General features: G+C 44.2%; 1 protein-coding gene and 1 pseudogene across 2 annotated transcripts in view; one reads left to right on the top strand and one right to left on the bottom strand.

Annotated features, from left to right (window-relative positions):
- Positions 1–18,782, bottom strand: part of caln1 (calneuron 1) — a 49,328-nt gene extending 30,546 nt beyond the window's left edge. Inside the window, exons 1-4 of one of the 2 annotated variants that reach the window (XM_035534248.1) lie at positions 18,265–18,782; positions 8,099–8,223; positions 3,645–3,788; positions 1,268–1,380 (exon numbers count right to left, since the gene is read on the bottom strand). In XM_035534248.1, the coding sequence (XP_035390141.1) occupies positions 1,268–1,380; positions 3,645–3,788; positions 8,099–8,216 (375 nt within the window). In that variant the 5' untranslated portion in view covers positions 8,217–8,223; positions 18,265–18,782. Of the gene's footprint in view, positions 1–1,267; positions 1,381–3,644; positions 3,789–8,098; positions 8,224–17,087; positions 17,167–18,264 lie in introns of those variants that run through there. The other variant, XM_027024713.2, reaches the window with a different exon arrangement.
- On the top strand, positions 7,194–7,356 carry LOC118242602 (annotated as a pseudogene).
- Positions 18,783–19,257: the final 475 nt, after the last annotated feature.

Here is a 19,257-nt window from a genome sequence, read left to right as displayed (position 1 = left end):
AGGAGAGCTGGCATCTACAAATCCTCATACTCCCTCAGAACCTCCTTAGCCATATCCCCATCTCATTACCCTTGTCTAGAGTGGTCATGCACTTTGGGAGCGATTAGTATGCCTGGTGTACAGCAATAATTTACTTTACTGGGACTTTATTTAAGCTTTACTGGGACTTTATTTAAGCTTTACTGGGACTTTACTGGGCTTCCCTCGAGCAGAAGCTACTCTGACAAATCCATACAGTTTTCTCTTACTTTAAAACATAAGAAACTGAGCAAGTAGTTTATCGGGAACATTCTCACTCTTTTAGCACTACTGAAAGAATCCTTTTGTTGTCACATTTACAATAAGACACATTTACACATTTGCACTGAGGCGGGGTGAACCCAGCTAGGAAGTGAACAGTTCCCCACCTCCACCATTATCTCCACCTCCATCTCCACCATTATCTCCACCTCCTTCTCCACCCCCATTCCCCACCCTCACCCACACACAGTGGGCATATGAATAGAGCAGGAAGCAGCCCTCCCTCACAAACGACAAACTCATTCAACATGGGGAAGTGTCTCCTGCTCCAGAGGATGAGCGTCTGTCCTGGGACACTTTCAGGGCTGAGAGCAGGCAGCAGGCTGCCAGTAGGGTGTGCTGAATCAGACACCGCTGTGTGTGACAGGGAGCTTAGTCACCGTGTACTGGAGTGTGCATGAGTGTAATACCCAACACAAACCACTGGGCTCCATGTGACTCACTGATCCCTCTACATAAAGCCACATGGGATAGTAATGACAAATCCAATTGGCAATAGAGACAATGGAGGACCAATCAAGATATGCTAAAAGTAATCGTGATGCCTCCAGAAAAAGCAGAAGATGGTTAAGTGAGAGTGGGGAAACCCTCATGAGAGTGAGGTCTACATCATCAGTTTAGAAGCAGAACTATATGGCTCTACTGATGGAGCACGATGGCTTCTGAAAAGGTTGCATTGAAAAGAAAAGAACAGAAGTCAGAAATTAAGCTCAAAGAAGCTCAGCACATGCAGTAGGTCTTTCTGCCTACCTTTATGAGTGCCACACACAGGAGTACCCACACCAGGCCACCAAACCCTGTGTGCACCACTCCTCCTCGTCCACATCCACGACAGTCTTTCTACTCTTGACTGGCTTATCATGTCTCAGCATGCATCGGATGAACGCTTCCACAGCCAAGCCTGCAGGGTTTTAATGGCCAGCCATTCGATGCCAATATTAAGCACTTGGGGCAGATACCTGCTTACCTGCCAGAATATGCTGTCTATCGTTTGTCCAAGGAAGCCTTCCCGTGTTTCAGAGGACAACAGTTTGGGCCCCAGTATAGTCATGAACTCATCAAAATCCACCTGTCCATCTCCTAAAAAACAACAACAAAAAAACCCAAAACAGTTTCAGCAGCATTCAAGCATCCCTAACCCTCTCAGACAGAGAGATGCACTGACCGGGGATGGCCATGCCCCTGAAAAACTGCATCACCATTTGTATCACAGTAACTATAAAATGTTTATAGTAATACAGCCATATAATCTGGGTTCTAGTCATACAGGCATCAAAACAGGTGTATAGTAATATATACTTATGGAGGCTTGTTTCAGTCATAGCAGTCTCTGTTACCTGCTACAGGCCTGCATTATGAATGTGCATGGACACTCCTCACATAAAGATAGGCGTGTGTTATGAATATTCATGACATTCCTGAGATTACAGAGCTCTAGTGAGGATCAGGCAAGGGGCCTTCTGTTCGTCTGCAATTATAACCAGAGAGCAGCGAGGGGGCACTCTGCTGTGCAAGGCGTTCCGCTCCTATGGTGGCCCCTGCTCTTCCTGAGGGAAGGCTGAACTGCACACAGCACAGCTGCAGGGACGCTCATCTGTGCCATGGCACCTATGGGTCCGGCTCACCTGCCACTCACCGTTAGGGAGGGACAAAGATCTTGGGCTTAGAGGCCAGACGGACGGGCCAAAGGATGTGGTTGGCCTGAAGAACAGGACTGCACCAGGAGACTGGAGACTGGAGCCCCCCTCCCGACTCTCCCCACATACTTGGCCTAGCACATGGGCTTTGCTCAATCATCGTGCTAACTTTCATCATGGAACTTTTTAGCTATAAATGATGATAGTGCTAAATAAAACAAACAAAAAAAGTGGTAAATGCTTTATGGTTTAGTAACACAAGCTATATAAAAAACTAAATGATTAATGTGGAAACACTTTACAATACAGCCTGTATTTTACAGTGCAACTTCTTGTCAATTTTCCGTGTAGTTTCCTGGAACTTGTGGTGTAACTTCCCTGTGCTAATCGATCCTTCTGGTACGTAAATGTAGGTACAGCAGAAGAAAACAATAGAACGAGGAACAAGAGAGCCACAGTTGGGGACCGCAGAGGAACTTTATGACATTTACTGTGTAATTTCCTGGGAATCAGTGTAACGTGCTTGTATGAAATGCAAAAAAAATCAAATACATTTGACCTTTGCACATGGCAGTTGTAATGGTCATTTTTGTGTGCGAGTTTGGCAGACAAGCGTCACCCACACTCCAAGCAGTTATTACGCCTTCGTCTTCTACACAAAAATAGTTCTACACTGCTGAAAACGAGCCTGAGGCAGGCAAGGTCTTCCACCGCTGCGGCCCCTCTAATGGGCAGGCCGGAGTTCCTCGTTGTCTTGTTTTCTCCTGCTGTACCTACATTCAAGTACAAGAAGGAACCAGTAAGTAAGTTATGTGTACTGATTCATACACTCATACACCAAACGTTCCAGAAATCTACACAGTAAAAGGCAAATAGTTGCACTGTAAAATACGTTCAGTATTATAAAGCGTTACCTTAATGTGTTACATTACATAAGGTAACAACAACCTGACATTTATAAATCTGAACCCCCTTCCAACCCTCCAAGGCAAGTGATGCTTTAGAATTGACTGCATCTATAAAGGTCAGCTAACAGGTCAGCTATTACTTTAATGTAGGAAGCACATACCATATATGGAAGATTCTGGTACTACTGCGACAAAGCTGGTCAAAAGAACATGTCTGTCTGTGTGTGTGTGTGTGTGTGTGTGTGTGTGTGTGTGTGTGTGTGAGTGAGTGATTATCTGTGATAATACATGTGTGTGTTAGAGAGAATGTGTGTGTGATTTTTTGTGTATGAGAGTTTGCATGTAAGAGAGAGAATGTGTGTGTATAAATGTTTTTTTGTATGTACTAGTGTGAGTGCACATGTAAATGAGTGTGGGTGTGGAAGAGAGTGAGGGTTTGTGTATGTTGACTGTGGGTGTGGGTGGGTCTGTGTGGGGGTTGAGTGTGTGTGCACATGTAAATGAGTGTGGGTGTGGAAGAGAGTGAGGGTTTGTGTATGTTGACTGTGGGTGTGGGTGGGTCTGTGTGGGGGTTGAGTGTGAGCGCACATGTAAATGAGTGTGGGTGTGGAAGAGAGTGAGGGTTTGTGTATGTTGACTGTGGGTGTGGGTGGGTCTGTGTGGGGGTTGAGTGTGAGCGCACATGTAAATGAGTGTGGGTGTGGAAGAGAGTGAGGGTTTGTGTATGTTGACTGTGGGTGTGGGTGGGTCTGTGTGGGGGTTGAGTGTGTGCGCGCATGCTTGGGAAGGTGGTGCTCACCATCCATGTCGAGTCTCTGCATGATGATGGCCAGCTCCACCTCGCTGGGCATGTACCCCAGTGAGCGCATGGCCATGCCCAGCTCCTGCTTGGAGATGAAGCCGTTCCCATCGCGGTCCAGCACCCTGAACGCCTCTCGGATCTCTGCCAAAACACACAAGCATGCGACTCAGCATTTTGGCTCCGCCTCCCTCCATCCCCCTTTCCCATGACTCTGGTTAACTGATTTTCCAACGTCTCCAGCACGTTCTGTCCCTGTGCTGACTGCGAGATCCTCTCCTGCAGCTGTTCTGTCCCTCTCCAGTGGTTACTACCATGTCTCATCTCAAAGATTCCTCTGGTCCGTGTAGTAACTTAGAGAGAGGGTGCATGCGTGCGTGTGAGATTGTGCGTGCACGCACGCATTTGTGTGTGTGTGTGTGTGTGTGTAGATGGGACTGGGTGTGAGAGACACAAAGAGGCAGACAGAGCATGAGAGAGTGAAACAGGAACTTGATCTCTCACTGCATCAGACTGAAAACATTCATTCTACACAGCCATCACAAAACCGGGCACAGACCGACGGCCCCGGTCTTGCTTGATATGTTCGACATGGGACTTTAGGGGCCTGGGTTCTGCTCAGGAGGCTGCTAAGGGCACTGATGCATATTTCATGACCAAGGACAGAAGTGCCCGTGTAGCAGGAAATACTGAATGTTCTTTTAAATCGAGGTAAAGTGTCAGATCCCCTTGGAACGCCATGACCGTGTGTGATGCAGGAGTTTGACGTTGAGTGCTGAATAATATCATGTGGATGACACACAAGTTAAAGTTGAGTCATCTAGGGGGAGAGGCAGCCCGCCACAAAGTGCTTCCAGCACTTTCTGCACTACAATAGAGGGGCGGCGGATTGAGAAACCACACCCTTCCTCCCCACCTGGCCCGGCTCAGTGAAGCCACACCCTTCTCCACCTGGCCCGGCTCAGTGAAGCCACACCCTTCTCCACCTGGCCCCACCTGGCCCGGCTCAGTGAAGCCACACCCTTCTCCACCTGGCCCGGCTCAGTGAAGCCACACCCTTCTCCACCTGGCCCGGCTCAGTGAAGCCACACCCTTCTCCACCTGGCCCGGCTCAGTGAAGCCACACCCTTCTCCACCTGGCCCGGCTCAGTGAAGCCACACCCTTCTCCACCTGGCCCGGCTCAGTGAAGCCACACCCTTCTCCACCTGGCCCGGCTCAGTGAAGCCACACCCTTCTCCACCTGGCCCGGCTCAGTGAAGCCACACCCTTCTCCACCTGGCCCGGCTCAGTGAAGCTACACCCTTCTCCACCCAGCACAGCTCATTGAACGTCAGCTTTACATATAAAATGTCTCAGCCAGGTTAATTTGAAACCAAAATTCTCTTTTGATCTGGAGCATTAAGAGACAAAGATGCAGTGAAAATGACCCTTGTGTTGTTCAATCTTCAGAAAAAGAGATGCTGGACAGCTGTGATTGGATGTTAATACCGGTTAATGCAACACTTTCATGTGTTTTCTAGAAGCTTCCCTTTGTATGGCTTTGACTTCTACAGAATGAAATACATTTAAAAAATTCCTGCTAAATGACAGGAATGAGTGGGTTTTGAAATTCCATTGTTAAAAACATAGTCAGCAACACATTCTTTCTTTTAAGGTCAAAAGCATACATGGAATGACTCAGAATACTTAAGGATGCTGAGACTGTAGCACCCTTGCACACCTTAACATACGTGGGGTGATATTTTCTCAGTCATTAACACCCATCTCCGTACAGGTGCTCAGAAGAGAGCCCCGAGCACCGATGAGAAGAGGGGCAATTACTCCAACATTACCGTTACAGTAGAACATATCTTAACACCGAAGTCTGCATTTCAGAAAGGCATATCTGAAGAGAAACTGATCCACCATACTGAACTCCCAAAAGGTATGAAGCATGTTACAATCTAAGTACAACGTACCTACCAGTCTAGTTGCTAATGCAAAACTATTCACCTACCAATGAACCTACCAAGACATTAAGTACACAAATTTGAAGGCAGCAACAACCAAAAGCTACATTGCCACAGACTTTCAGCATGGGCAAGTCAGGGGCCAGTCAGTGGAGAGGGACACAGTGAGAATTCCCATAATGCCGTGTGCCTCTCTGCAAGTATATTTAGTTAAAAATGAGTGTTTCAGTGTTGTTAGAAATGTTGACTTGTGTATAGGTGTTAGCACATACAAACCTTTCCTCTGTTGCATCACTCAGCACGGAGGTCCAAGCTGCCTTAGAAACAACATCAACACTAGAACTGTGCGTCAGGAAGGTTATGAAATGGGCTTCCATGGACAAGCAGCTACACACAAGTCTAAGATCACTATGCACCATGCCAAGCATCAGCTGGAGTGATGTAAAGCACACCGACGCTAGACTCTAGAGCAGTGGAAACGTGTTCTCTAGAGTGATGAATCACACTTCACTATCTGGCAGTCTGATGTACAAATCTGAGCCCAGCGTCAGCTGGAGTGATGTAAATCACAGCGACGCTAGAATCCGAGGTGTTGTTTAGGTTAATTTCAATAAGTTTGTTATGGTCTTTGTGTTGTGTGTGGATTTTGGTTGTCCTTCTCACATTTTCACTGCTAGATAGATCCCTTCTAGCTTGTTTTTGTTGTGTAAGTGTTGTTAAAGGATTTGTTGCTGTACTAAAGCAGTTTCTCCTTGCACAGAACTGTATTTCAGCTCTTCTTCTGGGCTGACACTATTCCATTAATTATGTGATGTACACCACCACCATGCTGGATTTCTCCAAGAGTTAAGAAAAGCTCAGAGAAGCATGAACCACCTTTAGCTCAGATGAGTATTTATTAAGGTTAATTCTCAAGTGTGGGACAGACTGCTGGCTTGTCTGCCTCAGTCTCAGTGAGATGCACATGGGGAATATCTAGCTTACAGAATTTTCCTGTTACACAGTGTTTACTACCTAGGGTTTGTTTATCTTATCATAACCTTGTTTACCATCTAGGGTTTGTTTATCTTATCATAACCTTGTTTACCATCTAGGGTTTGTTTATCTTATCATAACCTTTTTCAGGCTCTTTGCACTTGAGTTCTCCTCTCAGCTGCTCACCTAAGAGAAAACGCTAAAGTGTGAAACCACAGCTGCCCCGCCCACAACTCACCATCTTTCCACATTGGGGTCATGACCTCACCAGCTAATCACACTGCTGTCTCTCTTATTATTGTATTAATATACTGCCCCCCCTTGACCACGACATCACTGCACCATCAGCAGGTGTGTCACCACTACTCCAGAACACCTGGAAAGTGTAGCTACACTCCTATTGCACCTGCCGTCCCAGCACAGCAGGGCAGCTCCGAGCATGAAAGGCAGTGGATTTGTTTGTGTCTAGGGAGGCAAATGGCTCATGAATACATCCATCAGGTCCATCAGTGAAGCGGGCCACGGGCCACGGTGTCTGAGGCTTGTTTAAACACTTCTCTCTGAAACAAAGAACTGCCTTGCCCCAGAGATCCATCTGATATCAGTCTGATGCTTCATATGTCTGTGGCTCCTCGCCTGTAGGCTAAGATCAAGCATAGCATCTGATCTTTGGTTTAGTATCTGATACATCCGCTATATAAGGACTACATATTAAACGGATTTTGGAACATGGAGAGGGAATAGGTGCTTGCTCCCTCTTTATTCGTTTCAGCTCAGTGAAATATGTGCACACTCTTCAGGTAAAGAAACGTGAATTATTCTAATCCTAAACCTGCACATTACCTCTTGCCTGTTCTTGGCTTTGCAAACAGCAAATGAAACACATAAATGAGACACAAACCATGTGTTTCACCTTAAATGTCCTCCCTAAGGTGGGAGTCAGATCAAATATTCTTAAATGAATTCAGCTGTTTAGGTTCGGCACCACAGTAGTGCTGTAATTAGACGGGACTGAAATGATTAGAACATTTAGACTGCTTCACCATTAACTTACAGTAATAAGTGAAAATATCATGACATGCTGTGAGGTCATAATGATGTCATCTATGACTCATAGTTGAGTGCTTCAGCAGGAATAACATTCTCCTGAAAAGTTGCTTGATCAGAAACACTGAAGCAACACAAAGTAAGTGGCTTGGAATGGAGCCTTTCCTCCAGAACCCTGGGGCAGCCAGTCTAACATTCTGCTCTTAATAATTGGGCCTTGGAGATTACAAATCATTGCCCCCTGTGAACTCGAAAGCAACTCCCATGAAAATATATGATGAGCAACAGAAAAGAAGTTGTATACATATTTCATCAACAAAACACAGAAAGTAATTGTGCATAACAGAACTGCATTTTAAAAACAAACTAGGCACCAGTCTGAACTGCTGGCATGCAAATATTCAATGTGAATATAACAAGTTGAAAATTTTCCAATTTTCTTGTGTGTGTGTTTGTTGCGAGTGTAAAACGCCCTCACTCACCATCTAGTTCCTCCACAGAGATGTTAGCAAGCTGGTCACTGTCGCTTTGCTCAGACAGAGAGCGGCTCAGATAGTTCCCCTTATACAGCAGGCCTGCAGTCACATGGTGGAAGGGCATCGTCTCCCTGTAGTAGAAGGAACGTTAGAGTGCGTGAGTACGTTTAAACAGAGATACCGTGCGTGAGTACGTTTAAACAGAGATACCGTGCGTGAGTACGTTTAACAGAGATACCGTGCGTGAGTACGTTCAACAGAGATACCGTGCGTGAGTACGTTCAACAGAGATACTGTGCGTGAGTACGTTTAAACAGAGATACCGTGCGTGAGTACGTTTAAACAGAGATACCGTGCGTGAGTACGTTTAAACAGAGATACCGTGCGTGAGTACGTTTAAACAGAGATACCGTGCGTGAGTACGTTTAAACAGAGATACCGTGCGTGAGTACGTTTAAACAGAGATACCGTGCGTGAGTACGTTTAAACAGAGATACCGTGCGTGAGTACGTTTAACAGAGATACCGTGCGTGAGTACGTTCAACAGAGATACCGTGCGTGAGTACGTTCAACAGAGATACCGTGCGTGAGTACGTTTAAACAGAGATACCGTGCGTGAGTACGTTCAACAGAGATACCGTGCGTGAGTACGTTTAAACAGAGATACCGTGCGTGAGTACGTTTAACAGAGATACCGTGCGTGAGTACGTTTAAACAGAGATACCGTGCGTGAGTACGTTTAAACAGAGATACCGTGCGTGAGTACGTTCAACAGAGATACCGTGCGTGAGTACGTTTAAACAGAGATATCGTGCGTGAGTACGTTTAACAGAGATACCGTGCGTGAGTACGTTTAACAGAGATACCGTGCGTGAGTACGTTTAAACAGAGATACCGTGCGTGAGTACGTTTAAACAGAGATACCGTGCGTGAGTACGTTTAACAGAGATACCGTGCGTGAGTACGTTTAAACAGAGATACCGTGCGTGAGTACGTTTAACAGAGATACCGTGCGTGAGTACGTTTAACAGATTATACCGTGCGTGAGTACGTTTAAACAGAGATACCGTGCGTGAGTACGTTTAACAGAGATACCGTGCGTGAGTACGTTTAAACAGAGATACCGTGCGTGAGTACGTTTAAACAGAGATACCGTGCGTGAGTACGTTCAACAGAGATACCGTGCGTGAGTACGTTTAAACAGAGATACCGTGCGTGAGTACGTTTAACAGAGATACCGTGCGTGAGTACGTTTAAACAGAGATACCGTGCGTGAGTACGTTTAACAGAGATACCGTGCGTGAGTACGTTCAACAAGGATACCGTGCGTGAGTACGTTCAACAGAAATACCGTGCGTGAGTACGTTTAAACAGAGATACCGTGCGTGAGTACGTTTAACAGAGATACCGTGCGTGAGTACGTTTAACAAGGATACCGTGCGTGAGTACGTTTAACAAGGATACCGTGCGTGAGTACGTTTAACAAGGATACCGTGCGTGAGTACGTTTAACAGATTATACCGTGCGTGAGTACGTTTAAACAGAGATACCGTGCGTGAGTACGTTTAACAGAGATACCGTGCGTGAGTACGTTTAACAGAGATACCGTGCGTGAGTACGTTTAACAGAGATATCGTGCGTGAGTACGTTTAAACAGAGATACCAAGCCCAGGTTTTGCTGTCATATTCCTGCTTGCCAAGAAGCTTCCATAAGAGACTGTTGCCCTTAATGTGAGGTTCTAAAGTTAGACTCTAAAAGAGGAATTCACTCTCATCAAAGCAATTCCATTAGTCTCCACACAAAACAAGATTTTCTGCAGCATTGCACCTTGCAAAGCATGCACATAATTCAGAGCGGGGTCACAGCTTCCAGAGGAACAGTAGAAATGTAAGAAGTCAGTTGAGCTTTTAAATTAAAAAAGCAAGATTCAGTAATTAAGGTCTGAAAACACATTAGGGATTAGGGCATAGCCCTGATGGCCTCTGGTTAATACACCAGGCCCAATGAAAGAAGCCCCTCTCAGGAACGCAAGTTCCCTCTATGGCCAAAGGTATGTGGACAGCCCTCCTACTAACAAAATTTAGATGTTTCAGCCACACTCACAGCTAACAGCTTTATAACAACATCAAGCACAAAGCCATGCCCTCTTCATAGAAAGACACTGGCGGTAGTATGGATCGCATGGAAAAGCACAGTGACTTTAAATGTGGCATATGAGACCACCTTTGCAACAAGTCAGATGGTGAACATTTCCGCTCTGCTAGATCTGCCCCCATCAACTCTAAGTGCTATTATTGTGGAATGGAAGCCTCAAGGAACAACAGTTCAGCCACAAAGTGGTAAACAAGGCAAACTCACAGAGCCGGGCCGTCTGCTGCTGTAGTGCATACAAACCTTTCCTCTGTTGCATCACTCAGCACGGAGATCCAACCTGCCTTAGAAACAACATCAACACTAGAACTGTGCGTCAGGAAGGTTATGAAATGGCCTTCCACAGACAAGCAGCTACACACAAGCTTAAGATCACTATGCACCATGCCAAGCATCAGCTGGAGTGATGTAAAGCACACCGACGCTAGACTCTAGAGCAGTGGAAATGTGTTCTCTAGATGATGAATCACACTTCACTATCTGGCAGTCTGATGTACAAATCTGAGTTTGTTGGATGTCAGAAGAATGCTCCCTACTGGAAAGGATGGTGCCAACAGTAAAGTTTGGTGCATGAGGGATAACGGTATGTTTTGCAGCGTTTGGCCAAGGTCCCTACATTGCACTGTTGGATGTTTATGCTATAGCATACAAGCACGTTTAGATTATTATCTGCTTTCAAGTTTATGGCAACATTTGGGGAAGGCCCTCTCCTGTTCCAGCATGACTGGGTCCATACAGACATGGTGCAGTGAGCTGGTTGTGTGTGTTCTCCAGTGGCTTTTGGGATGACTGTGATGACTTCAGTGCCTGACCTCATAAACGCCCCGTTGACAGAATAGGCACAGATTCCCACAATCCAAAAAGATCATGGGAAGGAAAGCCTTCCCAGGAAAGTGGAAACTGTCATAGGTGTAGACCAAATAGTGGGCTCTGCCTATAGCTCGAGTACTATGAACACACCTTCTAAAACTGCTGCTGCTCCCTCAGCTCATCTTGTAGGTGCTGGCAGTATGAAGGCTTGATCCCCAGGGAGCAAATGAACTGCCATATTGATAAATATATGCAAGTTGCTCTGGATAAAAGTGTCTGCCAAACACTAGAGATGAAAATGGGGTAGTCAAGAGCTCGGATGGTTTCTCCTGCCCTGGGCTCCATGCCAGCTGGTTCCCCTGCATCGCGCCCTCAAAACTCTCACGGGCTGCACCCAAACAACAAGGTGATCAGGATGGGGGCACACCAGGATGGTGCCGTTATCAGAAGCCACCTGCACCTCCTCCATTAGTGACCCCATCGTTTTTCCCACTTGCAAGTCACCGAAGAGACAAAAGAAAAATGAGAAAAGAGTCACATGAGAGATAGGTCATTGATGCTGATTGGAGTTTCTTGACAGAAATGTGAAGTTTCCAATGGTCTCATATTGAATTTTGAGTGCTTTGTGGGGGGCAGGTACTTGGGATGTAAAACAAGCAAATGTCATCTGACAACACCGTGCGAGGGAGATGCTGTGGATACTGTGGTGAGTCGTGCTGGTGCAAATGGGTCAGACAGAGAAAAAGGAATTCCAAAGCCTCATAAATACACTTTGTGCTAGCAAGAAGACATCTGTTCTCAATGGCCCTATTCCATGTGTTGAACAGAGTGATATACAACCACCTCGCCTCTTTGGTTTGAATCAATGACTTGTAGACTTGTGCAAAATTAAGAAACGGGATTTTATTAACACCTGGCGAAATTTTTCTATTTGAAATGTAATGGCCTAATAAAAGAGGCTTTTTTATACTTTCAAATAAAGTGAATAATTCTCTTATTGTTTAACTAGAAACCAGCCTTAATGTTAAGGCACTGTTCATTTAGATTCTATAGCTTTAACACCTCATTGGTGGACATGTAGAGTCTTTTAGTTTATTTGACTTCAACTTTTAAAGTCTGCAAGCTAGGGAAGATAGTACTGGTAATGGTAAACATGAACCCTTTTCATTCCTGTAACTAGTTCTGGGCATCATAAGTTTATTACTGTAGTAAGGAAAAAGGTGAAGTTAATTATGAGGATCTCATATAGGTCTAAATGATGTCTTCCAATAGTCTTCAGTATCCCATATTTATCCCATATAATATCACATAGATTATTTTATAACTCACTCAGGCTCATATGGATGAACAGGAGAAGATTGCCTTTATTAAGGTCCCTGTGGAGGTTGTTTTTTGTTTGTTTGTTTTTTAAAGGAAGGTTAAAGAAAGCTCTAATTCTGATGAATACCTGATATAACATTTCACATCAGAAAATATATTGCAGTTGCATTAAAATGTTATTTCAATGTATCTGTATTCCTGTTAATGTTTATTTTACAGGTAATGTTAATGTTCAGCCCTGACCATGCAAATAGGCTCTGCGACAGACTTAAAAAAAAGTCATACAAAATGGAAGTGATCACTGTTCAATTGAATAGGGAAAGAAGATGAAAACCTTGCCTTTTGTGCTATTCCTGAGAGAAACAGCAAACATTTTAATGAACAGCTTTGCTACTTTGCCTGCACCATTGTGGTTTTACTGGCAAATCCCTTATTCCTACTTCTAATATCAGAGATTTCATTTGTGAGGGTTCTAACAAACCTTTTATCTAAGCAACATTTATCTAACAAACCTTGATCCATCTTGTTTAGGGTAATGATAAGAGTGACTGCTATGGGGCCCAGGAAGGATTTCCAGCGGTACATGAAGGGAATGTTTGCTTGAACAGAATGTCTTTATGCTTACACGATACGCCTTAGCTGATAAAACTGCCTTGACTGGAATTAATCTAAAAAACATTCCCGATAAACAAGATCCATTTTTAGTGCAGTTGTCCTCGCACAATTTTACTACCATTACAAATAAGTAAAATCTTTCTATACATTTTGGAATTGTCCCCAGACTTTGGAAAGTCAGCTATGTTACCCTTAACAGGCAACATTAGTCATTTAAAGACCAAAACACTCATTTCAAATTTGCGCAGACAGACCCCTAAGAAATACATATCCCTAAATGATCCCTAATAAAGAAGAAGTGCATCTTTCTGTTAACAGAAAATATTTAAAATCCATTTTAACCTAATATTAGGTCTGGTCATCATAGCACAACTACTGCAGCAACGTTCTGTAAATGAAAGGTGCCTTTGAGAAAAAATAGCATGCTATTCTTTTCATAGACTTGTCAAAAGCATTTGTTACAGCTAATAACGGTTTTCTTCAGCAAAACCTGTTTTCTACTGGGCTTGACTGACAACCTTTCATTTAATTCACCGATTATCTTAGTAATAGAACTGTTGAAAATAATCACAGATGGAAAATTACAACAGTTCCTCTAAGTTATAAAGGAGGTTCCACAGGGTTCTTAACTTGAGCTGGTAATTTTTACATTATGCATTAATGAGGTTGAAAAACAAATTGAAAAAACAATCATTTTTATACAGATAATACTGTTATGTATTCCCATGCTTCTCTGATAACACTGCGAATGAAAAACTAACTTCAATATCTAGGACTTAAATCAAATGTGTGAAAGACTTAAATAAATCAATGTGTGCCCTGCAGGTACTCCTGAATGATAGGAAGAAAAAATAAATGTGGTTTTCAAGGACTTGTAGAATAGTCCACTATAATAATTAGCTATAAATACGTAAGTGCTTCAGTTATTGATCCTGGCAAACTAATTATTTGGGTATAAAACACATTGATAAAGTAACTAAAACTACAATAATATGCCTAGTTTCTGTTGTGCAGAAATTAACCCCCATTTCCTTAATTTGGGTTTTGATTTTAACATTGCCAATGTATCCAAAAAGAAAAATGTACTTCAAAAATTTTATATGAAACAAAAACGTTTAATGTTGACTGAAAGATGTTGTCTGCCAGGGTTTTCTAAATGGCATGCACCTCCTACAACATAAAGGGTCTCCGGTGAGGCCTGTACCCTCCTACAACATAAAGGCTTTTGAACGGAATTCTGCAGCTTCTGGATAATGTCCAGCACATCTACTGCCAACCACATAACAGTCTTTACTGAAATGATTCTTAAAGCATTTTGTCAACAAATGATGCAAGATGTAGACTAGTCTGTGCTATTCAAGTCAATTTATATGAATATAAAAACAACAAACAAGAATAATTTCACACAGTCTTAATGCTAGATGACTATATTAGTAAGACACACTGGGGTAGTCTGCTCTGTAAACAGTAAAAGTCTGTGGTTACATATAACAGATGAGACCATGTGAGCAGTGATAGTAACAACTTGCAAAGGTCCTTTGTTATTTGGCACACATGAGGCCTGCATGCCAGGCTCACAGCTCCAGCGTGTTGTCCACAGGCACAGACTGGCAAGAAATGCATGAAACCTCCACCTTCCCAATGGCTTTTAAACACACCTCCAGTGTGCCCTTCATTCTCTGGCCTAAGGTTCTATTCTCTGTTCTAAAAGGTACAGCCAGCAGGGGAATCCCACCTGATCAGCAGAGTTTCCCGAAAGAGAGGCCACTGCTTGGCGGGCCACAGCATGCTACCAGGAATGGGCACTGGTCACGGCCAGGGGAAAACCAAGAGTAAAACCACAACCACACAGATACTGGCCTGCTGAAGCACATTTGATTAACTGCTGTTTGCTGCAAACAGAAAGGATGTATGTCGCTAAGGGAAACAGCAGTGGGGAAGACCACTGTCGATTAAGACGAATGTAAAGGAATGGTCGAGATTAAAGCACAGGAATTAAAACTCCGGGGTGTGCTGGGGTGCTGTAGGATGAAAACACTGAGGTATGGAGTTGTGCTAATGTATGAAACACTCATTTCTTTTTAAAGTGGGAGCAATGTCTCACCATGAACACATAGTTTAATGATTCACACAGAGATTAATGGACTTGACTCTTTTGGATTTGACTCTTTTCTAATTTTTTTCTCTCTCTTTGGTGACGACTTACATTTATGCTTTTATATATATATATATATATATATATATATATATATATATATATATATATATATATATATATATATATATATATATATATATTATAGTTGCCCATTAATGTAATCTACAGATTTGAGTTGTAAAATGGACCAAATCAAAAATGTTTAGTTATTCAGATTAATGTATTTATACTGGTGGATACTGTATTTTAAGTCATTCAAAGCCTCATTAGCTGGCTGTAATTAGCAGATTACATTTTGTATCACTGGAACAGAAGGCTTCAAACAGCAGCGGTATAAGACCAAATTCAGTAGTGTAGCCATATGCCATTTTCTCCGCTGTCTGCTAGGACCTCTGCTAACGAGCAGAGGCAGTCTGGCCATGGCAAGCTTTCAGAGGATCCTGAAGGCTCACAGTTTACAATCATAAAGAACAAAACACAGTCCCTCTGCATTTTTTAACATCAAAGTAGTTGTACAGTCAGTGTTCATAAATCCTTCGTCCTATTTAATGTTCCCTGCACACTCCATAAACTACAACACACGTTGTGTACATTTTGTCCAAATAGAATTGAAAGGGGAAATAAAGCATGTTCTGGAAGGACAGGTGCACAGCAGCGCAGGTGAGGTTGGCCTGTTTAATCAGGCTAATCAGGAAGACGCCTCCAGATGCCTGCAGAATGTGTCTGATAAACACAGTAACTCCATACACCAGAAAATCAAAAACATTTTGGCTCACGCTGTAAAGGTCTGAACATTCCTTTGTATACAGGACCTCCTCTAACAGAACCCCATGTTACAGATTCCATCTGCACACAGGGAACGAAACATCACTCCTGTTATCATCTGACAGCAAATGGAATATCAAACCACAAAATCATGTTCTCTGCCAGAAACACAAAGCAGCACCATTATAACTGTAGAAGCAGTCTTAGCAGTCATTGTGGGGGCCTGATGGGGCATTTGGTTTATGGAGCGTGTCCAGACAGGGCTGAAAATCAGAGCCCCAAGACGGCAGGCCAGTGAGCGAGGGAGCCTCCTTAGGGACAGCCGAGGAGAACGGGACTCACCCGGCTGCCCTCCCACTAGAGAGAAAAGCAATACGCTTCAAACACAGCCCCCTTTTCTGCTTGAAAGGTCACCAAGAACACATGCCAAAATTTTGACACATTAAAGTAAAACAACACTACTGAAACACATGACAAGAAGAAAAAGAATGACAGAGAGAGAGAGAGAGAGAGAGAGAGAGAGAGAGAGAGAGAGAGAGGGGTTTAGGGAGAATGCCAGGTAGGCAAGCAGATTTGCTACTACATCTAATAAAGAGAAATGCTTACTGGTCCATGTTCAGGCATAATGGAATAATTACTAATAAAAGAGTAAAATTAAGGCATACAGGCAATACTGAGGACAGGCACTGTGGGGGTGTTGGACCAGGGATACAAACAACCTTCACAGCTAATGAATAACTAATGATGAAAACCCTGAAATCTTCTGTTATCATGGAATGACAAGAAAACATTCAGAAGAAACTAGATACATGTCCCTCAGAGCATCTAAAAGTGATCGAGTGAAGGTTAGAAAAATAGTCTAGAACTTAACACAGGCAAAGCCACAGACTGTCTTTAAATGTGTACAGTTCTCAAAATCTGTAATAAACAATTTGTAACAGAGAGACTTTAACTGTAAACCTCTCTTTCTATACTTACAAATTCAAACATCTCAAACCTCCAATAGCAAATACAATTCACAGGATTAAATTATATGATAAATATAAACACTGCCACTAACAAGAAAGCACATGAGGAGAGAGGAGAGAAACTCAAGGAAATTCACACAGCCAGAAAAGCAGCTCAAACTCTGAGTGTACGCCGGGAATGATGTCTCCCTCTCAGCACTCCCTTACCCATACTCCCTGGGGTACTGCAGCAACCTGTCGTCCTTCCCCCGGCTCTGGGGAGTCCTCTCTCCCTCCGACCCCTCCCCCGTCCGGAGGTCCGGACCGGTGACCTCCATCCGACAGCCACGCTTCGGCTGGGGCAAAGGAGCAAGCGAGCTGTCCCCCGGGGTCGGCTCAGCCCGGCTACCTCCTGGACTCTGTCCTCTCCGCAAGCAGCATAGAGCACCCAGAAAATCCGGATTAGGGCTTGCTATAAGATGTTTCACCGGGCAGGAAACAAGCGATCTCTCACGGCACAGGCTGTGTGCCTCCGTTTGTCAGTCATTCACTCATGCCCACTCTGCGCGAGTTGGGGGTGGGGGGGGGGGGGGGGGGGCGCTAACGCAGCAGTTGGGTTCATTACAGCAGCCTTTCCCTCCCTCTGCGGTTCATAGCGGAGGCGCTGCCCCGGGGTACCTGCCCCGCGGTACCTGCCCCGACGCCGCTCCACAGTGATTTGGGAGGTACGCGTCTCCCTTACAGCACTTACACAGCATTGCTAGCGCACTTAAGTACAGTGTGTAAGAGCGACCAGCTTGCGTTAGGAGTTGTAATCAACAGTACGGGGAAACTGATGGGATATCGCCACCTGTGTGTTTTAATTCATCTTTTGCTTATTGTGTTTTACTGGCCAGACAAGCAAAAATTTAACCCGACGGTCACGCAAGTAGCCCTGCTCTGGATATGAAATATTTATTATCAAGCAGATTTAATGGATGCTGCCATTTTCGTTACAGCATGCAGACTACAAAGCGGGTCGCAGAACAACTGTTTTCACTGGTTACTCTGGATCGATTTAATAAGCAAGCCGACGTTCCTCATCTAAGTGTTAGTATCTGAATAAAGAATGGGAAAATGATACCGCCGTCCGAGCAGTGAGCAAACGCCGGACAGCTGAGAGCAGCTCTTGTTTTAAACTGGCAGTCTATTAGAAGGAAAACGATGAAGACACCAACTTAATCAGCCAATCACAGAGCCCCCAGGATATTGATCCCACTCGCACAACAGGTGCGATATACGATGGTGATGCAAGAATGAAATTACATAAAGCACAGCGCACGAGACACGTTTCACCAAATATAACGACATTTAAACGAGCTGAGCTATTTTGGCAGGTTCTAAACTTTAAGAGCCCCAAACTTACCTTTAAAAGTAATGTCCGGTGTTATTGAGTGATTAGCCTGTTCAAATCCGCTGGCTCGGTGCTCGGCGCGGATGTCGCTTTGGCATCTGAACGGCCCAGCCGAGGAAAAGCTCGAGCAGGAATTCCGTTACCGAATGAAACAAGTGAACCGACTCATGTGCGATTACTGGTCGTTTCTCCTTCAGCGCGAGAACGAACAACGGTCTCCTTCCCAGATCAACATGAGTTCAAAATGCGTCCTGCTTCCAGCCAGAGCAATCGACCACTTCCACTTCTCATCCAACTCCCTTTAATTCAAATGATTTTCTCGTTATTGCATTATTTCCGCAATTTCAAAATGGCTTGGATCTTTCACTCATCACTCGCGCCGTTCTGACACCTTTTCGGCTACCACAACAGAAGCGCCATCAATCGTTTCACAGGAAACTATTCCATTAAAAAAAATCAATGCAGTTCATCGCTGTCAAAGCAGGGGCTGCGTGCGCGCGTTTCCAGCGACGGACAGCTGCTCGCGCTGCCTCCCGTCTCCTCCACAGCTCAAATCAGCCCGGACATGGAGGACTGTCCGCATGCTCACGTCCGCGAGCTTCCTCTGCAGGTGTAGTCCAGGTAGAAGTAGGTGAGACTGGAGTCACATGCCAGTGATGCACGTAAATAGTTTAACTGGCGCTGATATCAGTGAATTTCACTATGCAACCCACCACACAAAACAATTGATAAGGAGCTTCGACGCCACAGGGCGGACAATTTGTCGAGCATGTGCCGGTTAAATAAAGCCCACACACTCGATGCAGATGAATACATGATTTACAATTCACGTGTTGGGCTGTAAATTCTGTCAAAGGCAAACGCGTTTCTTCTAAGCGTAACCTCACTTACCTACAATAAATTGTCAAGACTGAAGACAAATTCGTCAACAATTGACTGACAAATCTGGAAAATTCTGATTTTGTTTCCAAAAATGTTTTTGCCATAAACTATTTCTGGGAAAAT

This window comes from Electrophorus electricus, chromosome 15 (genome assembly GCF_013358815.1).
Source record: "Electrophorus electricus isolate fEleEle1 chromosome 15, fEleEle1.pri, whole genome shotgun sequence".
In the NCBI taxonomy this organism is placed as follows: Eukaryota; Metazoa; Chordata; class Actinopteri; order Gymnotiformes; family Gymnotidae; genus Electrophorus; species Electrophorus electricus.
Note: the sequence above shows the minus strand (reverse complement) of the source record. Positions and strands in the feature narration are given on the sequence as shown.